The sequence below is a fragment of the Lacerta agilis genome, chromosome 1, assembly GCF_009819535.1.
Source record: "Lacerta agilis isolate rLacAgi1 chromosome 1, rLacAgi1.pri, whole genome shotgun sequence".
NCBI classification, from domain to species: domain Eukaryota; kingdom Metazoa; phylum Chordata; class Lepidosauria; order Squamata; family Lacertidae; genus Lacerta; species Lacerta agilis.
This window is the reverse complement of record NC_046312.1, coordinates 133,543,269-133,560,236: the sequence shown is the minus strand read 5'-3', so window position 1 is coordinate 133,560,236 and position 16,968 is coordinate 133,543,269. Positions and strand designations below refer to the sequence as shown.

Sequence of the window (16,968 nt, the reverse complement as noted above, 5' to 3'; positions counted from 1 at the left end):
GTAGCCTTAATATTCTCAACAGAATAAAATATTCCTCCTGAGAACAGGCTGTAGCTTCATATTGTCAACACACAGTGAAAATAATTTCTATATGGAGCTTCAGAAAATTATCTCCATTTAAAGCTTGGAGAAGTTTACAGAGCAGCCTCTCATGTTAGTGTGCATCTAGGAGTAATTGATAGGACCCTGTGTTCCATCCTATTATGGGGGGGGGAGAGGAAATGGACACATTGATTGACTGCAACTGCACAACACTAATTGCCTTGCCTTTCCAAGTTTTCCTGCCATTAAACAGATGGACTCCTGGCACCAGCCTTTCCATCCAAGATTGTCATCCTTGTCCCTGCCTGTCTGGTGGCTTTTTCAAGGTGAAAGCAACATAAGCTGCTCTACATACCTCCCAGCGTCGATCATTGGTAAAGATCTCTTCACTAGCCAGGTCCAGCTGGTTCCATTCCAAAAGCAGTTTGAGTTGCCCATTCCAGTTATCTTTATCTTGTTCATTTGTGCTGAAAGCTATAAGTGCAGAGAGAAGTTGGTGGTTGATTAATATTAAAACAACTCTCTGGTTTGTTTCCAGTTCTCATTTGAGTCTTGGGGTGGGATGAGGAAATGCTGAGAGGAGGAGATGACACCCCCCCAACCTTAACATCTCTCTCAAGCCTGCCCATTAACCAAAAGGAAGATCTCTTTGTATATGAATGTGCTTTATTCTGAAAAGAAACAGAAATACCGTTGCCAGCAATCATGTAAAAAAAGGAGAGAATTCTAACATCGTCACCCTGCCCCACCTCCCTCCCCCTTTTCTTCCTAATGTCTCAACTACAAAAACTGATATGTAAAAATGTTATACGGATAAATACGAGAGAGACATAGCACCACCTTTGTAAATCAAGAAAATCTTTAATAAAAATATTTTTAAAAATAAATAAATATTGCACTTCTCATGAGAACTGTGGTAATCATATTTTAAAATATAATAATCACCATGTTTTCATGATTGTATGATGGATCAGAAAGTATTTGTGAATAGTCACTGTGCATATTTTTATGTTTATATTAGTATTTTTTTTACATTTCATTTTCTTCAGTCCCCACATACAGTACTCTATTCCCATCCATTGTGTGTGCTGAGGATAAACCCTCCCCCATCTGATAAAGTGAACTCTTGTTCATTTGTTCGAGTTTAAGATACAGCTCATAACTGTTAATGTTTTATTATAAATTGTTCATATATACAAATCAAATAAATATGAAACATTAAAAAAAGAATTAAGGCATTGTAAAACGGTTGATTTTGCTGCAACAGGCTTACATGGCTGTACTTCTGAAAATTCATACAAGAAGCATCATGCATGTATTCTCACAATTATCAGCATTCATTTGATAGCAGAACAAAGAGACAAAATAGCTCCTTTAACCTCTGCAAATTCCAAGGCTCCTTTAGATGTTTGAAGTTGTACTCTGCACTTCCATTCCAGTTTGCTTCGAAACATAGAAAACTATGGAGAAGTTCAAATCTATAAGCCGCCTACTACTTTTGATCCATTACAGTGTCTGATCACACTCACTTGTATTTCCTATGATATTTATTATTGTTTCAGCTCAATGGAAATGGAAGCTATTGCTGAACACCACCACCAATTGCCAATGCACATATAATATTCCAAATTCCAGTGTGAATCTGAAAATCCAGATGGTTCCATACCAAGGAAAGAGAAATTGCCACTCAGTGCTATTCTAGCAAACTAATTCATGACTGATGGGTTACTAAGTACATTGTTTTTAAGGTAATGAGAAAGTAGAAACTATTAATCAAGCAATATGTGTTTTTAAAAAATAAATTTGGTTGTTTAATTAATTGGTTAATTAATCAATTTTATGAACTTCCACCCCAAACATCCTAGATGGCTTCCAAAATTTATTAAAAATGCAATGTAAGCAAATTAATAATATTAAGAGACAAAACCAGCAACAGCATACCTTTATAAAGAGCAAATGAAATTGCGTTGCTCACAATTTCATCTCCTGCTTCTTCTATTTTGATCACAGTTAACAGATGAGGATTTTCAAGTGCTTCTTTAATCTGCGCAAGGAAAGTCATGAGGATCTTCATAATCAAATTACTTTCCTTTGACTACAGAATATCCTGTCAAGTTTAACTAGAACTTATTACACAACATGTATGCTCTCTTACTATTCACTGTTGGAGAGAAGTGGAGCAGGGAGGAATCATTCTCTTAGTCTTCATAACAATTTTAATATTGCATATTTTTCTGTGTCTAATGGACAAACAACTCACAACAGCAGTTCTGTGGCTTGAAATGCCACTACAGAAAAATATAGGAAGGATTGGGTCAATGCACATACTGGCAAGCTTACCCACATGTGGTCAGGATTACATACATACATACAGTACATACTACATACATACATACATAATTAAATAAATATTATATACTGCTGCAGAGATAGAGGAGAGAGAATAGAAGTGGACAGTGTCCTGATAAAGATAAAGTCACAAAGATCCAGCTTTGCTGTGAGGAAAAAGAACTAAGAAGAGGAAAAACCTGGAACTTTCTAAGTGAGGAAGCTTGAAGCATAGTGTTATGGCGCAACCTCTGACCAGCATGTGATGGAATCACTGTTGACTCACACAATAGGAGTTTTCCTTGCCTTCCACAATGATCCTCTCATCGCTCAGAGCAAAACCCAAACAAAACAACACACACAATATTGGGACATGTGCAGAGTTCCAACGAGACCATGTTTCTCAGTAACAAGCTTCTAGAGATGTCACGATTATATAAAATCTTCCTTCTGACCCATCCTACAATGCTAGTATTTCCAGGAATAGGTCAACATTCAAAGTGGGAACCAGCTACTGTTACAAGAGATTAAGGTAAATATTTTTGCCCGATTCCTAGCAAATATCCATGAAGGAGCAAAATGTAACAAAGCTTTTAAAAATCTATAGTAGCAAAACAAAACGGTGAGCACAAAACATAAGAGAGCCTCATTAGCAGTGCTGAGAAGCCATTTCTGTCTTCTAAGTTTATTATAGATAACAGGTAATGGACCAAAAAAGAAACACTGATGAAACACTGGACCGTTAAGTAAGAAAGCCATTTCCTCCTGCCCCCCAAAAGAACTAAATTACTCCTTCACTAGGGCTTAGTGCCATTCTAATTTTTTTTAAAAATAAGATTTTCCATGCACTCGGTTTTTTCTGGTGCTTGAAACAGAACAAAAATCCAGAGATGGATGTAACCTCTGGAGAGGTTTCCTGCACACCATCCATTGAGAGGACCACCCTTGCTCCACCTCCTAGTTAGAGAACTAGAATGGTGCAGTGGGGTAATTTTAGGTTCTGGAACATCTCTGTGGCCACCTCAACTGACACTAAGTCAAACTGCACAGATCCTGGATATGACACCAGAACACTTGGGTTAGATCAGCTTTGGAGAAGCTTTTCTGTCTTGTGTTAAAATTTAATTTAAAATAAATATACAGTGCCCAGCTTACCTACTATATTTGCCTAAATAAGCCCACATAAATATATTATGCTTAAACAATCTCAAAAGAAAAGGCAACAACTACACTAAGGCTCTTTTTTAACTGATTGGCAAAGCTATCCATCCATCCATCATCCATCTTCTCTTAGAACGGTCCAGCCCTCTGGTGGAATTCTGAGGGACTCTGGTCTGGTTCAGCTGCCTGACACAGCAGGTGAGAGTACGGGCAAGGCAGACAGAGTAAGCCCCCAAAAACTGCTTAAGCACACAAGCTCGTCTTTCATATTTCCCTGCCAAACTCTTAAGGAATGAAAGCTTTTGAGACAGATCTGGTCCTCCTCTGCTTCTTCCTCTTCAGTTAAGCAAAAGTAAATCTGACAGACTTTATTGAGCTATTATACCTACAGATTGTGTGTTAAGATTTCAGTGGCTGCTCCCAAACTCCAGAAATCCTTCCCTGGAGAAGTGAGATGGGCTTCTTTCTTGCTGTACTTCTGCCGGCAGGTGAAAACCTTTTTTGGGGGGGGGACTTCCGGCGAGGACGCCATCGCGGGCGGTCGTGGGTCGCTTCGGCAGCGAGGCGACCCAGGCCGGCCCGGGGGTTGGAGCCCCGCTACCGCAAAGCGGGGCTCCGTTGAGCCGCGGGTCGAGCGTCCCGCGGCTTGGGCTCTCCGGCGAGCCCGCTATGGCTCCGAACCCTTCCCTCGTTCCCCCTGTAAAGGGGGAGTGGGGGTGAAGGGACCACGGAGCCGGGCTGAGGAGACATGCCCCAACCGGACCGGCGAAGCGGCGGCCGCCGCTCGCGGTGAGCGATATCGTTCTACCTGGCAGAAGAAAAATAAATGAAGCCCGTTGGCCGTGAGTACGTTGTTATTGGATCTATCTTGACATTTGGCGCTTCGGGAAATAAAGACGAAAAGGAAGCCCGTTCTGACTCCCTTTGGCGAAAGAGAAAGTAACTGTGTCGATGGTGACTGCTGTTACAGCGGTGGATACAAATGTTTCGATTGTTACAAGCAAGATTGGTTAGACCCCTTTTGGGGATCTAAGTTGGTGGGAATATTTCTTTTTAAAATGGATGGAATGCAATCTTTTCGCCCTGACTCCAGGGAAAATGGCTGCGGAGATGTGTGATAGAGATGGAAAAGTACTGTGACTAAGATGGCAAATACTGAAATTTGATACCCTGTGCCCATTTCTACCATGTTGGGCTTTGTTTTCAAGCTGGTTTTAGACTCGGGTCTTACTCACGAACAAAGGATAATTTTTTTGAAATTAGAACTGTTGAACCAGAAATTAACTTTGCTGAACCAGGATGTTGCAAGACAGTTATATCCTACAAAACAGACTATTGTGAATATGGCTAAAACGGAAGAGACCCTTGGCAGGGAGCTAAAGGGGATTATTGAAGAACAAAGTACAATGTTTTCGCAACTCCGAAGAGATGAAAAGTCCTGTTGGAGTGAGAGTCCCAGGATCAAGAGACAATTTATATCCAATTTCTGGGGTGAGGGCCCAGGAATGATGGGGAAAAGATTCATTCACCTACAATCAAAAGATAAATGGAACTTTGAAGCGGAGATGCTGGAAAATGATGATCTGTGTACCCTGATGCTCCCTGCAAGGACTGTAATAGACTACGTCTGGATCTGTGGACTTACAAGAAAAGAGGACATCCTGGAAAATGGTTTGGGTGTAAGATGGAGGGATACCTGGGGGGAAGCCCCGAGCTGGTGTAAGAAAATGGTTAGAAAAGGGATAGGCTGAAATATATTAAGGATAAAATTAGGATGGTTTGTTATGGTACCCTGAAGCCGGTGTGTTAAGATTTTAAGCTTTTGAACTAGAGAAGAGATATTTGAATTTTTGTTTTATTAGCAGCAGTCTAAGTGAAAGAAGATGTTTGATATGATTTGATATAAGAAATAATATGTGATGTTATGAAGTTATATTATTAAGTATTACGAAGTAATATTTGGAATAGATTTGATGTAAAATAAGAAGTGATAGATTATTTTGGAGTAAAAATAGGATTTTAAGAAGTATGTTCAGTTTAGATTCTTGAATGATTTAATTTTAGAGATGAGAAGTTACTAAAGTAAATTAGATTTGGAACCAAAGGGGAGAAAACGGGGGAAGTCACAAAGTAGTGATTGAACAAGAAAAGTTTTTTTTTGGTGTAAACAAGAATAAGAATTTGTGGTGTGTTTTGTTTTTGTTGTGGTTTGATTGTGGGGTTTGTGGTTGGGTTTGTGTTGTGTAGGTGATGTGTTGTTCTTTGTTTTGTAAAAACCAATAAATTCTTAAAAAAAAACAACCTTCTTTTGGGAATTGACTGTTTTTAATTAAAGGGCTGGTACCATACTGTTTTTATTTTAATTGTTTGTATGTTATAAACAGATTTTATATATTTATATAGTTTTAATTCTATTACTGTTTAATTGTTTTTTAAATGATAGTTTTTTCTATGTTTTTAGTGATTCTTGTTTTTTCTCTGTAAGCTTCCTTGAGTCCCTTCAGGGAAAAAGGTGGGGTATAAATAAGTAAATCATCAACAACAACCACTAACAATTCCCTTTAATGCAAGTAAAATGTTGTGCTGAAATTTCCAGATCTTCTTAGCAGCTAGTCAATAAGTCTCTCCCAAAAACCATTCACTGAAGGCTGGCATATGGTTGAGCCTCTAAAGAAAACAGAGGTGTACACAGGGCTCCTATCAAATGGATAGACTTACCCATTTGATCCAGTTTTCAGTCTCCTCTTCTGTGAGTCTAGAAAGGGTTCGAGGCAAGTATCTGAGTAATTTCTCTTTGACAGATGAGGACGTAAGTGAACCTTCTGCCTCTGCTAAGCTTGCAATCACATCTGCAATCTGACCAGAACCTTCCACCACCACACAGGGAATTTTGCTCTTGACTGCGGTGTTAATGGCCTATGGAATAAACCATTAGGATGAATAAAGATTCAGGGGAAAAACAGTCATCTTGCTGTAACAGTCCTTCTCTCCAGACCAGTGCAAGGGACAGATCTCCAATGGTGCCTCCATTCTGCCAGCCATAATGCATTTTCATTTGCAAGAGAGGCACAACAAATTGTCACTCTTGACATGCACATCATTCTGGTCAGGGACTATGCAAATCCACATGTTGGCCATTGATATTCCAGAATATTGTGCTCAGCATAGGTGACACAGCAACTGCAACACTGAACTAGCCATCTTGTTTGAGGTACTTCTGTTAAGTATAATGGTTTAATTGACACAGAAATGAGAAATGGCTAGATGTTTTTTGGTGAAAAGGTTTAACATGGAGTTCTTCCACGGGGCTATATTGAAAGCAAGGAGAGCACTTGGAGCTCTTACTAAGTTAATGATTAACGACTAACTGATTGTAGTTTCTCTAGTAGCTATCATGTGAGTGTTGTAACCTTAGATCATGTGAGAGGCATTGGGTTGAAAAATATCCATAATGCTCTCTCCTGAAGGGAGAGCAAACAGTCTGGAGGCTGGAATGCAGGCTGTGGAGAGAGAAGGGGGGACCTTTTAGGTCTGTATGCATTATTTTATGTTCCTAAGATGCTGATCCTGTGCCATACAGGACATTGTATGGATATTTTGGATATATGATTTGATGTATTCTGATTTATTTTAAAGAGTTCTGCCAGTAAAAGTTTGAATAATATTTTTATGGATCTGGACAATGATTTATTCCAAAAGAAGTCAGTTTTTATGCTTCCAGTAACTTCAAACTGCACAATATTAATATCTGCAACAACTTCTCCGTTCAACTTCCTGTACACCTGGGAAGACAGGTTTTCATTGGGAAGCACCTTAATATTTACAGGGTTCTTTAAAGAATGGAAGTTTTGAATATGGCACAGTATGACAATTTGTTCACCCTGCTGTAGCTGTGATGTCTCCTGGCCATACCCCAATTATCTTGAGGACCAGAAATAGTGAGCAACCATTAAAATATCTAAAGCAATTGCTGACAGTAAATTAGATTAAGCAAGAGTTATTTTTCAGCTGATACAAGAAATGAATTACAAATATGAACCATCAGTGGTGGTTTATTTTACCTGGTGACAACTTTTATTGTTAGAAATCTAATTATCACAACCAAAATGTATGTTTATACAATTATTCAACAATACTTAGTATATGTTGTGGTTAGGGTTTTAGTACTGTATCAGTATTAGTACTGAGGCAGTTGCCAACCAAATCAATGGGATTAGTAATTGTTTTAGGATGATGAGACAGATACTCATGCTCCACAAAGCTATTAGGTGCATTTGCTTTCAGAATATTATTAATGCAGCATGCCTGGTACAGTACAATCCTATTTTGCAGACAATATCTCTGAGTGGATGCAACCAACATTTAACCACATTGCAGGCAGAAATGTTCACAAGTGAATAGAAAATGCATTTGTGTGTGTGTCTCTCTGTGTGTGTGTTTAACAAAAATTGAGTCTGTGGTCCAGACTAAAAACCACATAAATGTTCATTATACTTTAGATAACAACGAATGCTAATGGGACCAGAAATACTCGAAGAGGGGGAGGTATAGCAAATAACACAAACACAAGGATGCAACATAAGGAGCCTGAAAACGTCTCACATAAATAATGAGAATATTTCAAATAAGGACTAGCTGTAAGAGCCTGCCACATGTTGAAATTTAGACCTAATAAGCAAGGATATTTCTCAGGGATCATTCTTGGAAATTTTTGGTGTGTATAGTCTACTGCAGTACTGCCACAAATGGAACTTAGAGACAACTTTGAAGATACCATTAAATATAGACAGAAGAATGAACACTAACATTTATACTAGAGGTGAAGTTGACAACCATTTATCCGGATTCATGATCTAGTAATGCAAACTGATTTACTGTAACTTAATGAAGCAATGTAAGATAAGCTGCTATTAATATAATTAGCAAGCATGAACTCATTTTATAACCATTTTAAACATCATATGAGACTCCTGATATTTTATACTGAAGGTCCTAAAATAACTGACTGTGCAAAATGAATGTTCAAGAAATCTAAATAAGAATAATGCATATTTCAAATGCCAAAATAATATCAAATTAAACAAATTACCTAATTAGGAATTCCTCCACTTGCAAGCCTTAGCAGAATTTATTAGATATTTAACTACTGAAAACTAGCTGTTCAGCTCAAGCTTCTGATGCTGAACAAGCAGAGTTCCCTCTGTCACAAGAAGGGTGGACAGCATCATGATCATGTGCATATTTAGTTGGAAGTTAGCTCCACTGTGTTTGGTAGGACTTCCCCCTTAGTAATAAACGGCGTTTCTGTGCACTGTTCTGGTTCTCCAGAAGCAGCGTAGTCATGCTGGCCAAATGACCCGGAAGCTGTCTGCGGACAAATGCCGGCTCCCTCAGCCCATAGAGCGAGATGAGCGACGCAACCCCAGAGTCGTCCGCGACTGGACTTAACGGTCAAGGGTACCTTTACCTTTATCCCCTTAGTAAAGGTCTTTCAGAGCAAAGTTCTGTGAAGGCGAATTGTAAATTCGATAAAAATCAATTGGATTTTCTGCCCGATAAAGGGATCAGTCAAGAGCAGGCTTTAGTCTCCTCATTGTGATGAGAGAGTGGAGAAGTTGCCAGCTTCAGCCTTAGGAACAGAAATTGGTTGGTGGGGGAGAACAATCACTACCTCATCTGCTTCACTTCATGCTGCTAAAAGTCAGTAATAGTCTATACTAGAGGTAAGTAATATTTGTTTGACTGACATATATTCTTTTAACATGCTTGCTTGGTGGTATGACATATGAAGGGTGTGATTTATGGCATTTGTGTGTGTGCACTTTGGCCATCCTCTAGTTCAGTTCTGCTCACTCTGGCCTCAGAGCTACTCCTGTTTCTCATCTGTTTAATAACGCAAGTCTTCTGCTTCTCCTTTGGACTCTCTAACTGGTGCACGGTTAGCAGGGAGGTGCACAAGCACTTGAACAGGTGCACAAGGGACCCATTTAAGAATATTTTGATGTCAAGGGATCTGTGATTTTGAGCTAGTTGCCTAGAGATCACAAAATAGCCCTCTGAGTTAACAATGCACTAGTAAATAAATAAATAAACCCACCCAGTAATTCTTACAATGGCTATAAGCAACCATTTATGCTCTCTCTCACACATACACCAGGGCTTCACCCATGAAAAAATAAATTAGAATTAACCATTGAGATCTTTTTGCCTCCTTCTGTTGACATTGAAAAAGCTTGCTTGCTCAAGAAACTTAGATGAATATATATATATATATATATATATACACACACACACACACACACACACACACACACACACCTTCCTTTTAAAACAGAAACCATTGCCAAGAACACTCAGGATATTACTGAAACCTAACCACACAGTCCTTGCAGCTACAGTCATACCTCATGTTACGGACGCTTCAGGTTACGTGTTTTCGGGTTGCGGACTGCGGGAAACCCGGAAGTACCGGAATGGGTTACTTCTGGGTTTTGCCACTTGCGCATGCACAGACGCGCTAAATCGCGCTTCACACATGCGCAGAAGTGTCAAATCATGCCGGGGCCGGCACAGACATGGCACTTCAGGATGCCAACGCTGTAGGTTGCGGACTTGCCTCCGTCACGGATTACGTCCGCAACCCAAGGTTCCACTGTATATGAATGAACCTGCAAAATGCTACTTTCCATGTACACCTAACCTAAAATGTAGAAGATAGAGGGAGATTTTGGGGGGAACATACTTACTTTCAACGTTTCTATTCCACCTCCTTGGGCAAAACACACAATTGGGATCTTCCCACCATAATTAGAATCTGAAACACAAATGCAGTAACAAACAGATGTATGCATTTCCAGAAGAACACTTCTCTGTTTTACCTTGCACAGCTTATAATTCTCAGAATTATCCTTTGACCAGATTTGTGTATTCCATTCTGAAAGCAGGCATTCATTAAAATGTGCCTGACCTATCCATAATTTAAATAACCTCTCTTTATATAGCACTAGAATATTTTACTGAATCTATTTTGATTCCTAGATTCACTCTTCTCAGTATTTTAAGGAATGTCTACAGTCCTCTTTGTTAATCAATGCTTAGAGGCTTTTTCTTTGTTCATTTCAACTTGTACACAAGGCCCTTTCTCTCCCAGCTCTGTCTCTACCATCTCATGTTGATTCTTGCTACCTCTGTTCATAATTTCATTCATTTCTTCCAGCATCACATCAGCATACTTTATCTGTTCCAATTTTCCAAACAGCTACGTGGATATTTCATCATCTGCTGTTTCCCACTTTGCCTGTACAGGCAGATCTGGATCAACATCTTTTCCCACATCTTTTCCCAATGGTTTCTCTGATCCATTCTCATTTATCATTCTGCACCTCTCAGCTCTTAATTCTGACAGCTGTTCATCTAGCAGTTGTTGCATGATACCAACGATCAATGGGATATTCAGCAGTATCTTTGCTATGTTGGGTTCTATTAATCTCCCTCGTGGCAGTCTCTGCTTCAAGAAACTTATGTCCGTCTCTTTAAGCCTGCATTAATCCTGAATTCCATTCCCACGCTGATAAACTGAGTTTCACTTTTGCAGCTGACACCACATGCACATATTGGTGGATTACCGTTAATATAAAGATTTTAAACAGTTTCAGAGCTGCCTTATCCATTGTAATCTTTCATAGTCACCAATAATTAAGATAAATTTTTCGGTTTGTTTTTTAGCCTGTCAATTAGTGCCTTTTCATCTTGCAGCAGCTGTCCATTTGTTTTCTGGGTAATAACTAACTGGTGGATAAAAAAAAATCTAATAATTGTTGTTGTTGTTCAATCGTTCAGTCGTGTCTGACTCTTCGTGACCCCATGGACCAGAGCACACCAGGCACGGCTATCTTTCACTGCCTCCCGCAGTTTGGCCAAACTAATGCCATTTGCTTCGAGAACACTGTCCAACCATCTCATCCTCTGTCATCCTCTTCTCCTTGTGCCCTCCATCTTTCCCATCTTTCAGGGTCTTTTCTAGGGAGTCTTCTCTTCTCGTGAGCTGGCCAAAGTACTGGAGCCTCAACTTCAGGATCTGTCCTTCCAGTGAGCACTCAGGGCTAATTTCTTTAAGGATGGATAAGTTTCATCTTTTTGCAGTTCATGGGACTCTCAAGAGTCTCCTCCAGCACCAAAATTCAAATTCATAATTAATAATAATCCAATAAAAAATTAAAAGAATGAGGTTTTGCTGACCTGATGTTGGGACATTATTGCCCCCCATTGCCCTACCGCTTGACCCTGCAATGGGCAATGGGGGGCAATAATGTAACAATTAATGATTGTTATGTGGTGCATGGGCCTGATGAAGGTTCCGCGCTCAATATATTCCTCCGCACACAAAGACTTCCTTGTCTCCGGTGTGATTAATATCTTCTTCTGAGCATGTGGATTCTCAACCCCCCTTATCTCCCAAGGGAGTTTTAGTAACCAAGATTTATGCTTTGGTTATCTTGGTCAACAGTTGATGACTAGTCTGCCATCTTTCCACCCCACAAAGCTCTTATATGTCCTGCCTGCAGATGTCCATGGAGTCTTTGCTGCCACCATCTCAGCAGCAGCAGCAGGTGCATTCCTTGGAGGCCAGTTCCACTGCCCAAGGTGGTCACTTCACCTTGCCTCATGGGTGGGCTGACCCTGGCCCAGGTCATATGTAAAGCTGGGGGCCGAGGGCCAATTTTAAACATCAGAAGGTGTGTGTATGTGAGACCACAGACTGTCACAGCCTATGGCTTTCCTTGCTACCACCAACTGGAGCCTGACTGCTTCCACTTCCACTTAAGCAGCCTTATAACCTCTGTAACTGCATCCTGATCCAACCAACTCACTCTAGTGAGTAGTGTGGTAAGGCACTTGGGGGGAGATTTGGTTAGGATTTTAATGAGAGCCTATCTAATTTGCACTTTACATGAACCAAAACACAGCTCCTTTTTAAATTTCCTAATGGCTTGCAAAAATGTGTACATGCAGGGGCATAGCAAGGGGGCGGCAGGGGGGGCTGGCCGCCCCGAGTTCCAGGGGAGGGGGGTGACACTTTGGCTGGCCCTTCCCACCCCACCCCGCCGGGCGGGCCCCGAACAGGGGCATGTTGCCTTTTCCCCCTTCCAGCGGCTATTTTCCGGCGCGAGGGGCAGGCCAGCAAGGAGGGGGCGACATGCCAGGGACAAGCATGACGCCCCCTCCTCACTGGCCCACCCCTCGGGCTGTAAAAAACTGCTGGGAGGGGGAAAGGGGGAGGCAAAGCAGGCACTTGAACACGCCTGCTCTGCTTCCCTTCCCCCCCCCCCAGCGTTTTTTTTCGGCGGGGGTGGGCCAGCAAGGAGGGGCCGTCGTGCCAGGGACAAGCATGACGCCCCTTCCTCGCTGGCCCGCCCCTCGCGCCAAAAGAAAGCCGTGGAAGGGGGGAAATTCCCCCTTTCAGCAGCAGCCACATGCATCGTGACGTCACGACAATGTCACGGCGCACGCGTCATGCCCCTCCCCCAGGGGGGTGCCTCTGCGCCTCCGCCGCCCCCAGCAGCGCAGAGGCTTGCTACGCCCCTGTGTACATCAAGCAAAATTGCATAGAATTTTCACTAAACACTGACATATTTTTATGAGCATTGTTGTTAAACCGATATTTTATTGCCACTATCTAGGTAAAACCTCCTGCATGCTATCTTCAGACTCCTGCATAAACTTTGAGGTTCTTCCATTATGCTTAACCTTTTCTCTCTCCCACCCTTTTTGGTTTGTTTGTTTTGTTTGCCTATTATTTTAATTTGGGTTCTGCTTAACATACAGTTGTGCAGATGAAGTTGGGGGGGATTTGAAATTGTACTCACCACTTTGTAACAGTTTTAAAAGTTACTTTTTGGATATTTTCCCTGTTTACCTTGTCTCTCCTCCCTCCCTCCTTCCCTTCTTCTCTCTTCATTATTTTTCCTCAGTAAGCTCCTCCAGGGAGCAACCTCAGGTTACCTTAAGCCATGGGTAGGCAAACTAAAGCCTGGGGGCCAGATGTGGCCCAATCGCCTTCTAAATGCAGCCCGCGAACAGTGCGGGAATCAGCGTGTTTTTACATGAGTAAAATGTGTCCTTTTATTTAAAATGCATCTCTGGGTTATTTGTGGGGCATAGGAATTCATTTATTTTATTATTATTTTCCAAAATATAGTCCAGCCCCCCCACAAAGTCTGAGTGACAGTGGACCAGCCCCCTGCTGAAAAAGTCTGCTGACCCCTGCCTTAAGCTATTCTGTGTTTCGTTATGTAAACTGACTAAGCCTTATAAAGAGTAATAATAATATTTCCCATAATTTCCATCCAGAAACAGTATAAAATTAATGTTTTGGGTTAACAGATTTAATCAGCAAAGAAGGTCTTTTACTAAGAAACTTTAATTTCCTGCTTGGCAGGGGGTTGGACTGGATGGCCCTTGTGGTCTCTTCCAACTCTATGATTCTAATTTATTTACTTACTTAATATATTCCTACCTTCCTTTCAAGCATAACTTCTTTGAAGGTATTTTACCATAAAACCAAATAAAACACTCCTGATTAGGTGTTGAATGTTGTCTCTTCTAGCCTGTTTGCCCTTTGTTATTGTTTTCGTTTAAACCAATTCACAAACCAAGAACCTATAAACTGACCACTAATAATGAACCCAGGTTGCAGAAATTACTGCAAATTTATGATGCTATTTTTGTGACATACAAATGGTATGTGAAGACTTGTTCTACTTATTTGTAGTATTTATTATTATTAATATCCTTGTTTATAAAACTCAATAAAAAGTTATTTATACAAAGAAAGAAAGAAGCCCAAAGTAAAACAATTCACAATTAAAACCAGTTCATTCACCCTCAGATATTCCTTTAATGCATTGTACCAATGCTTGTGCTCATTGGAAACTGACCTGGCATAATGCGTTCTGAAATATATTTTTCTAACTGGGTTCGTAGCTTGGCCTCTATGCCAGGGTATCCATTAGTTCCGTTATCAACCAGAATTAGATGTGTATGGTTATTATCCAGACAGTACAGTGGGTCCCTCTTGAGGTCATCCATGACATAGGGTGCGGAATAATACATCTGGAAAAGACAGCCACATTAATAAAAATTAAGCTACTTCCACCAAATGATTATCAGTTGTTGCGCAACAGGGTACCTCTAGCCACCTATTATTTTACCTCTTAGAACTTTGAAATACTCTTCTGTACATATAGCAAATTTGCAACCTATTTCCACTCTCTTTGTAAATAGCCTTTGTAAATGGTCACCACCAGCATTGTTCTTTCCTCTCTCATTTTTGTATTGCCTAGCCTGACCCACCTCCAGAAACCTATGCTTGTTGTGCCCTTTCTAGGCTCACTGCTGCCCTGGCAGCTTAAAATTTTACACCCTTCTCTTCTAAGTATACATCTACCCAGAGTTCTCCAAATTCCTAGAGACAAAATTAACTAAATTGCCTTCTAAATTATGCATTAAGGTTGGAATGCACTTTTAGCTATTTCATCAACAATACATCAAAATGCAGGAATGTTTAAGCTTCAAGAAGACTAAGCCAGGGTATCAGTGCACACAAGGGTGTGCTTTAAGTGAAGAAGCCACCTCCTCATTTCTACAAGCTACATTTATGGGGTTGGAATCTAGGAAAGATGGAACAGGGTGTTAATCCAGTTCAGTACCTCAGCACTACAGTTTCTAATCAGACTCTCGCGGTTGGAAACCATCCCCCAAGCAGCTATTCCAATGGCAACGACATTCTCTTCGGAGCTCCTGCTGATGGTGTTATCTCTTACCACTTCCCCAATGTACTTCATCAATCCATAATGCGTTCCCCCAGTGAATATCCAGGCCCCTGTAGTTTGAGAATGCAAAGCCAGGCCAAACAGGGTCACGTTGAATGTGTAAACTGTTTCATGGATTTTAAAACATTTAAGGAAGCTTCCCATACCCCGAATTTTGTGTGTGTGTATCACTATAACATGACTGTAGCCGGGGGGCAGAGGGGCAGCTGCTCCCTAATCAAGTAAATAAATAAAAATACCTAACTAAAAAATAGAAATTGTAGGAAGTTTGACAGATTTTTCTGAGCACTTGGGGTCAAAAGAAAGTAATTTAAAGCAACTGTTTTAAAACAGCATTTGGGATCTGCTAGACAGAGCCAAAGAATGATGCCAAGTGGGTGTCCTGCCCCCTCCATAAATCCTGGCCACGTTTGGTGGCCTCACTGATGTGGAATGCAAAGGAACCTTTGGCACCAGCCTGGCTGCAGGAGTGTCGTCAGGGACTGGTGGGAGTGGTGGGAGCCGCCTGCCCAAGAGCCCCCCAGGGAGGACAAAGTAGATGACAATTTAGACCCCAGATTGTGGTGGTGGGACACTGAGGAACAGTCTGGGGAAGAGATGAGCTGGGAGGTGCTATGGCATTTGAGCGATCAGGAGAAGGAGGCCCTTCCAGGACAGGGTTAGAGGCTGAGAGCCACAGCAGGAGCACAGAGGTTGCCCTTGCTCCCCAGCAGCAGGACAGTCCCAGTCAAGAAGAGTTGAGAAATGGCCCAGAGAGGCCCAGAGTAGGAGCCCACCCTCTCAATGCGGCCTTCATCTGCTTGGGAAGGATCCAGAGTGAGATGATAGAGGGAAGGGGAAGGGAAGGGTCAGTGGTCAGTTTCAGCAATGCCTAAAATTGATTCCATTAATTCCTAAAGGCTGGGGTGGCCATAAACATGCAGAACTGAGAGCAGCTTATGCTTCAGACACTCTCCCTCCTTTCCTCCAGGCCTTGAGGCTCATTTCTATTTTTTGCTTACAATAAAGGAAGGAAAGCCTTGGTTTTTTACCTTTAGATTGTGCAATATAGATCAGCCTGCTGACTATCTTACGCATACGTGGCTTTAAAGCAAAGTTTTTTGCTCCACCAGTGACAGAGATGATGAGGTTGGGTGTTTTCAGATGCCAGTGCTGGGTCATTAGGTCGTAGAGTGTTTCTGAGTCTGTGTCACACGAGAGGCGGATATACTTAAAAGGGAGGAAAATCATATTTACAATAAGAAAAATATTCCACTTAAGCCAAAAGGCAGATGGCTCATTTTGTCAAGACCTTCTCTTCTCACTCGCATGACGCTCGGGATGCTGCCATGTCTGCTTTAAGCTCTTCAGCGAAGAGCTGGTGTAAATAAGATGCTGACTGTATAAAAGGTTCTGTGATGTGCAGCATTTCAGTTAAAGGATTCTTAATCGATGCACCAGCCCTATTCACCTTTGATGTCTTCTTTTATCCTTCCTGTTAGTGACTTATGATGAATGCCTAAGCCTGCAATCCTAACCCCATTTACCAGACAGTAAGTCCCATTGAACTCAATTCATTCTAAGAGCTCTTCCAATGTCAGGTTGGCATTTATCCCTTCATGCTTCC

General features: G+C 41.3%; 1 protein-coding gene across 1 annotated transcript in view; it reads right to left on the bottom strand.

The window, feature by feature from the left end:
- TRPM8 (transient receptor potential cation channel subfamily M member 8) overlaps positions 1-16,968 on the bottom strand; it is a 59,686-nt gene that overhangs the window by 29,237 nt on the left and 13,481 nt on the right. Inside the window, exons 5-11 of the mRNA XM_033172428.1 lie at positions 16,394-16,571; positions 15,240-15,412; positions 14,469-14,643; positions 10,278-10,345; positions 6,250-6,447; positions 1,984-2,086; positions 398-516 (exon numbers count right to left, since the gene is read on the bottom strand). Coding sequence (XP_033028319.1) covers positions 398-516; positions 1,984-2,086; positions 6,250-6,447; positions 10,278-10,345; positions 14,469-14,643; positions 15,240-15,412; positions 16,394-16,571 — 1,014 coding nt within the window. The remainder of the gene's footprint in view (positions 1-397; positions 517-1,983; positions 2,087-6,249; positions 6,448-10,277; positions 10,346-14,468; positions 14,644-15,239; positions 15,413-16,393; positions 16,572-16,968) is intronic.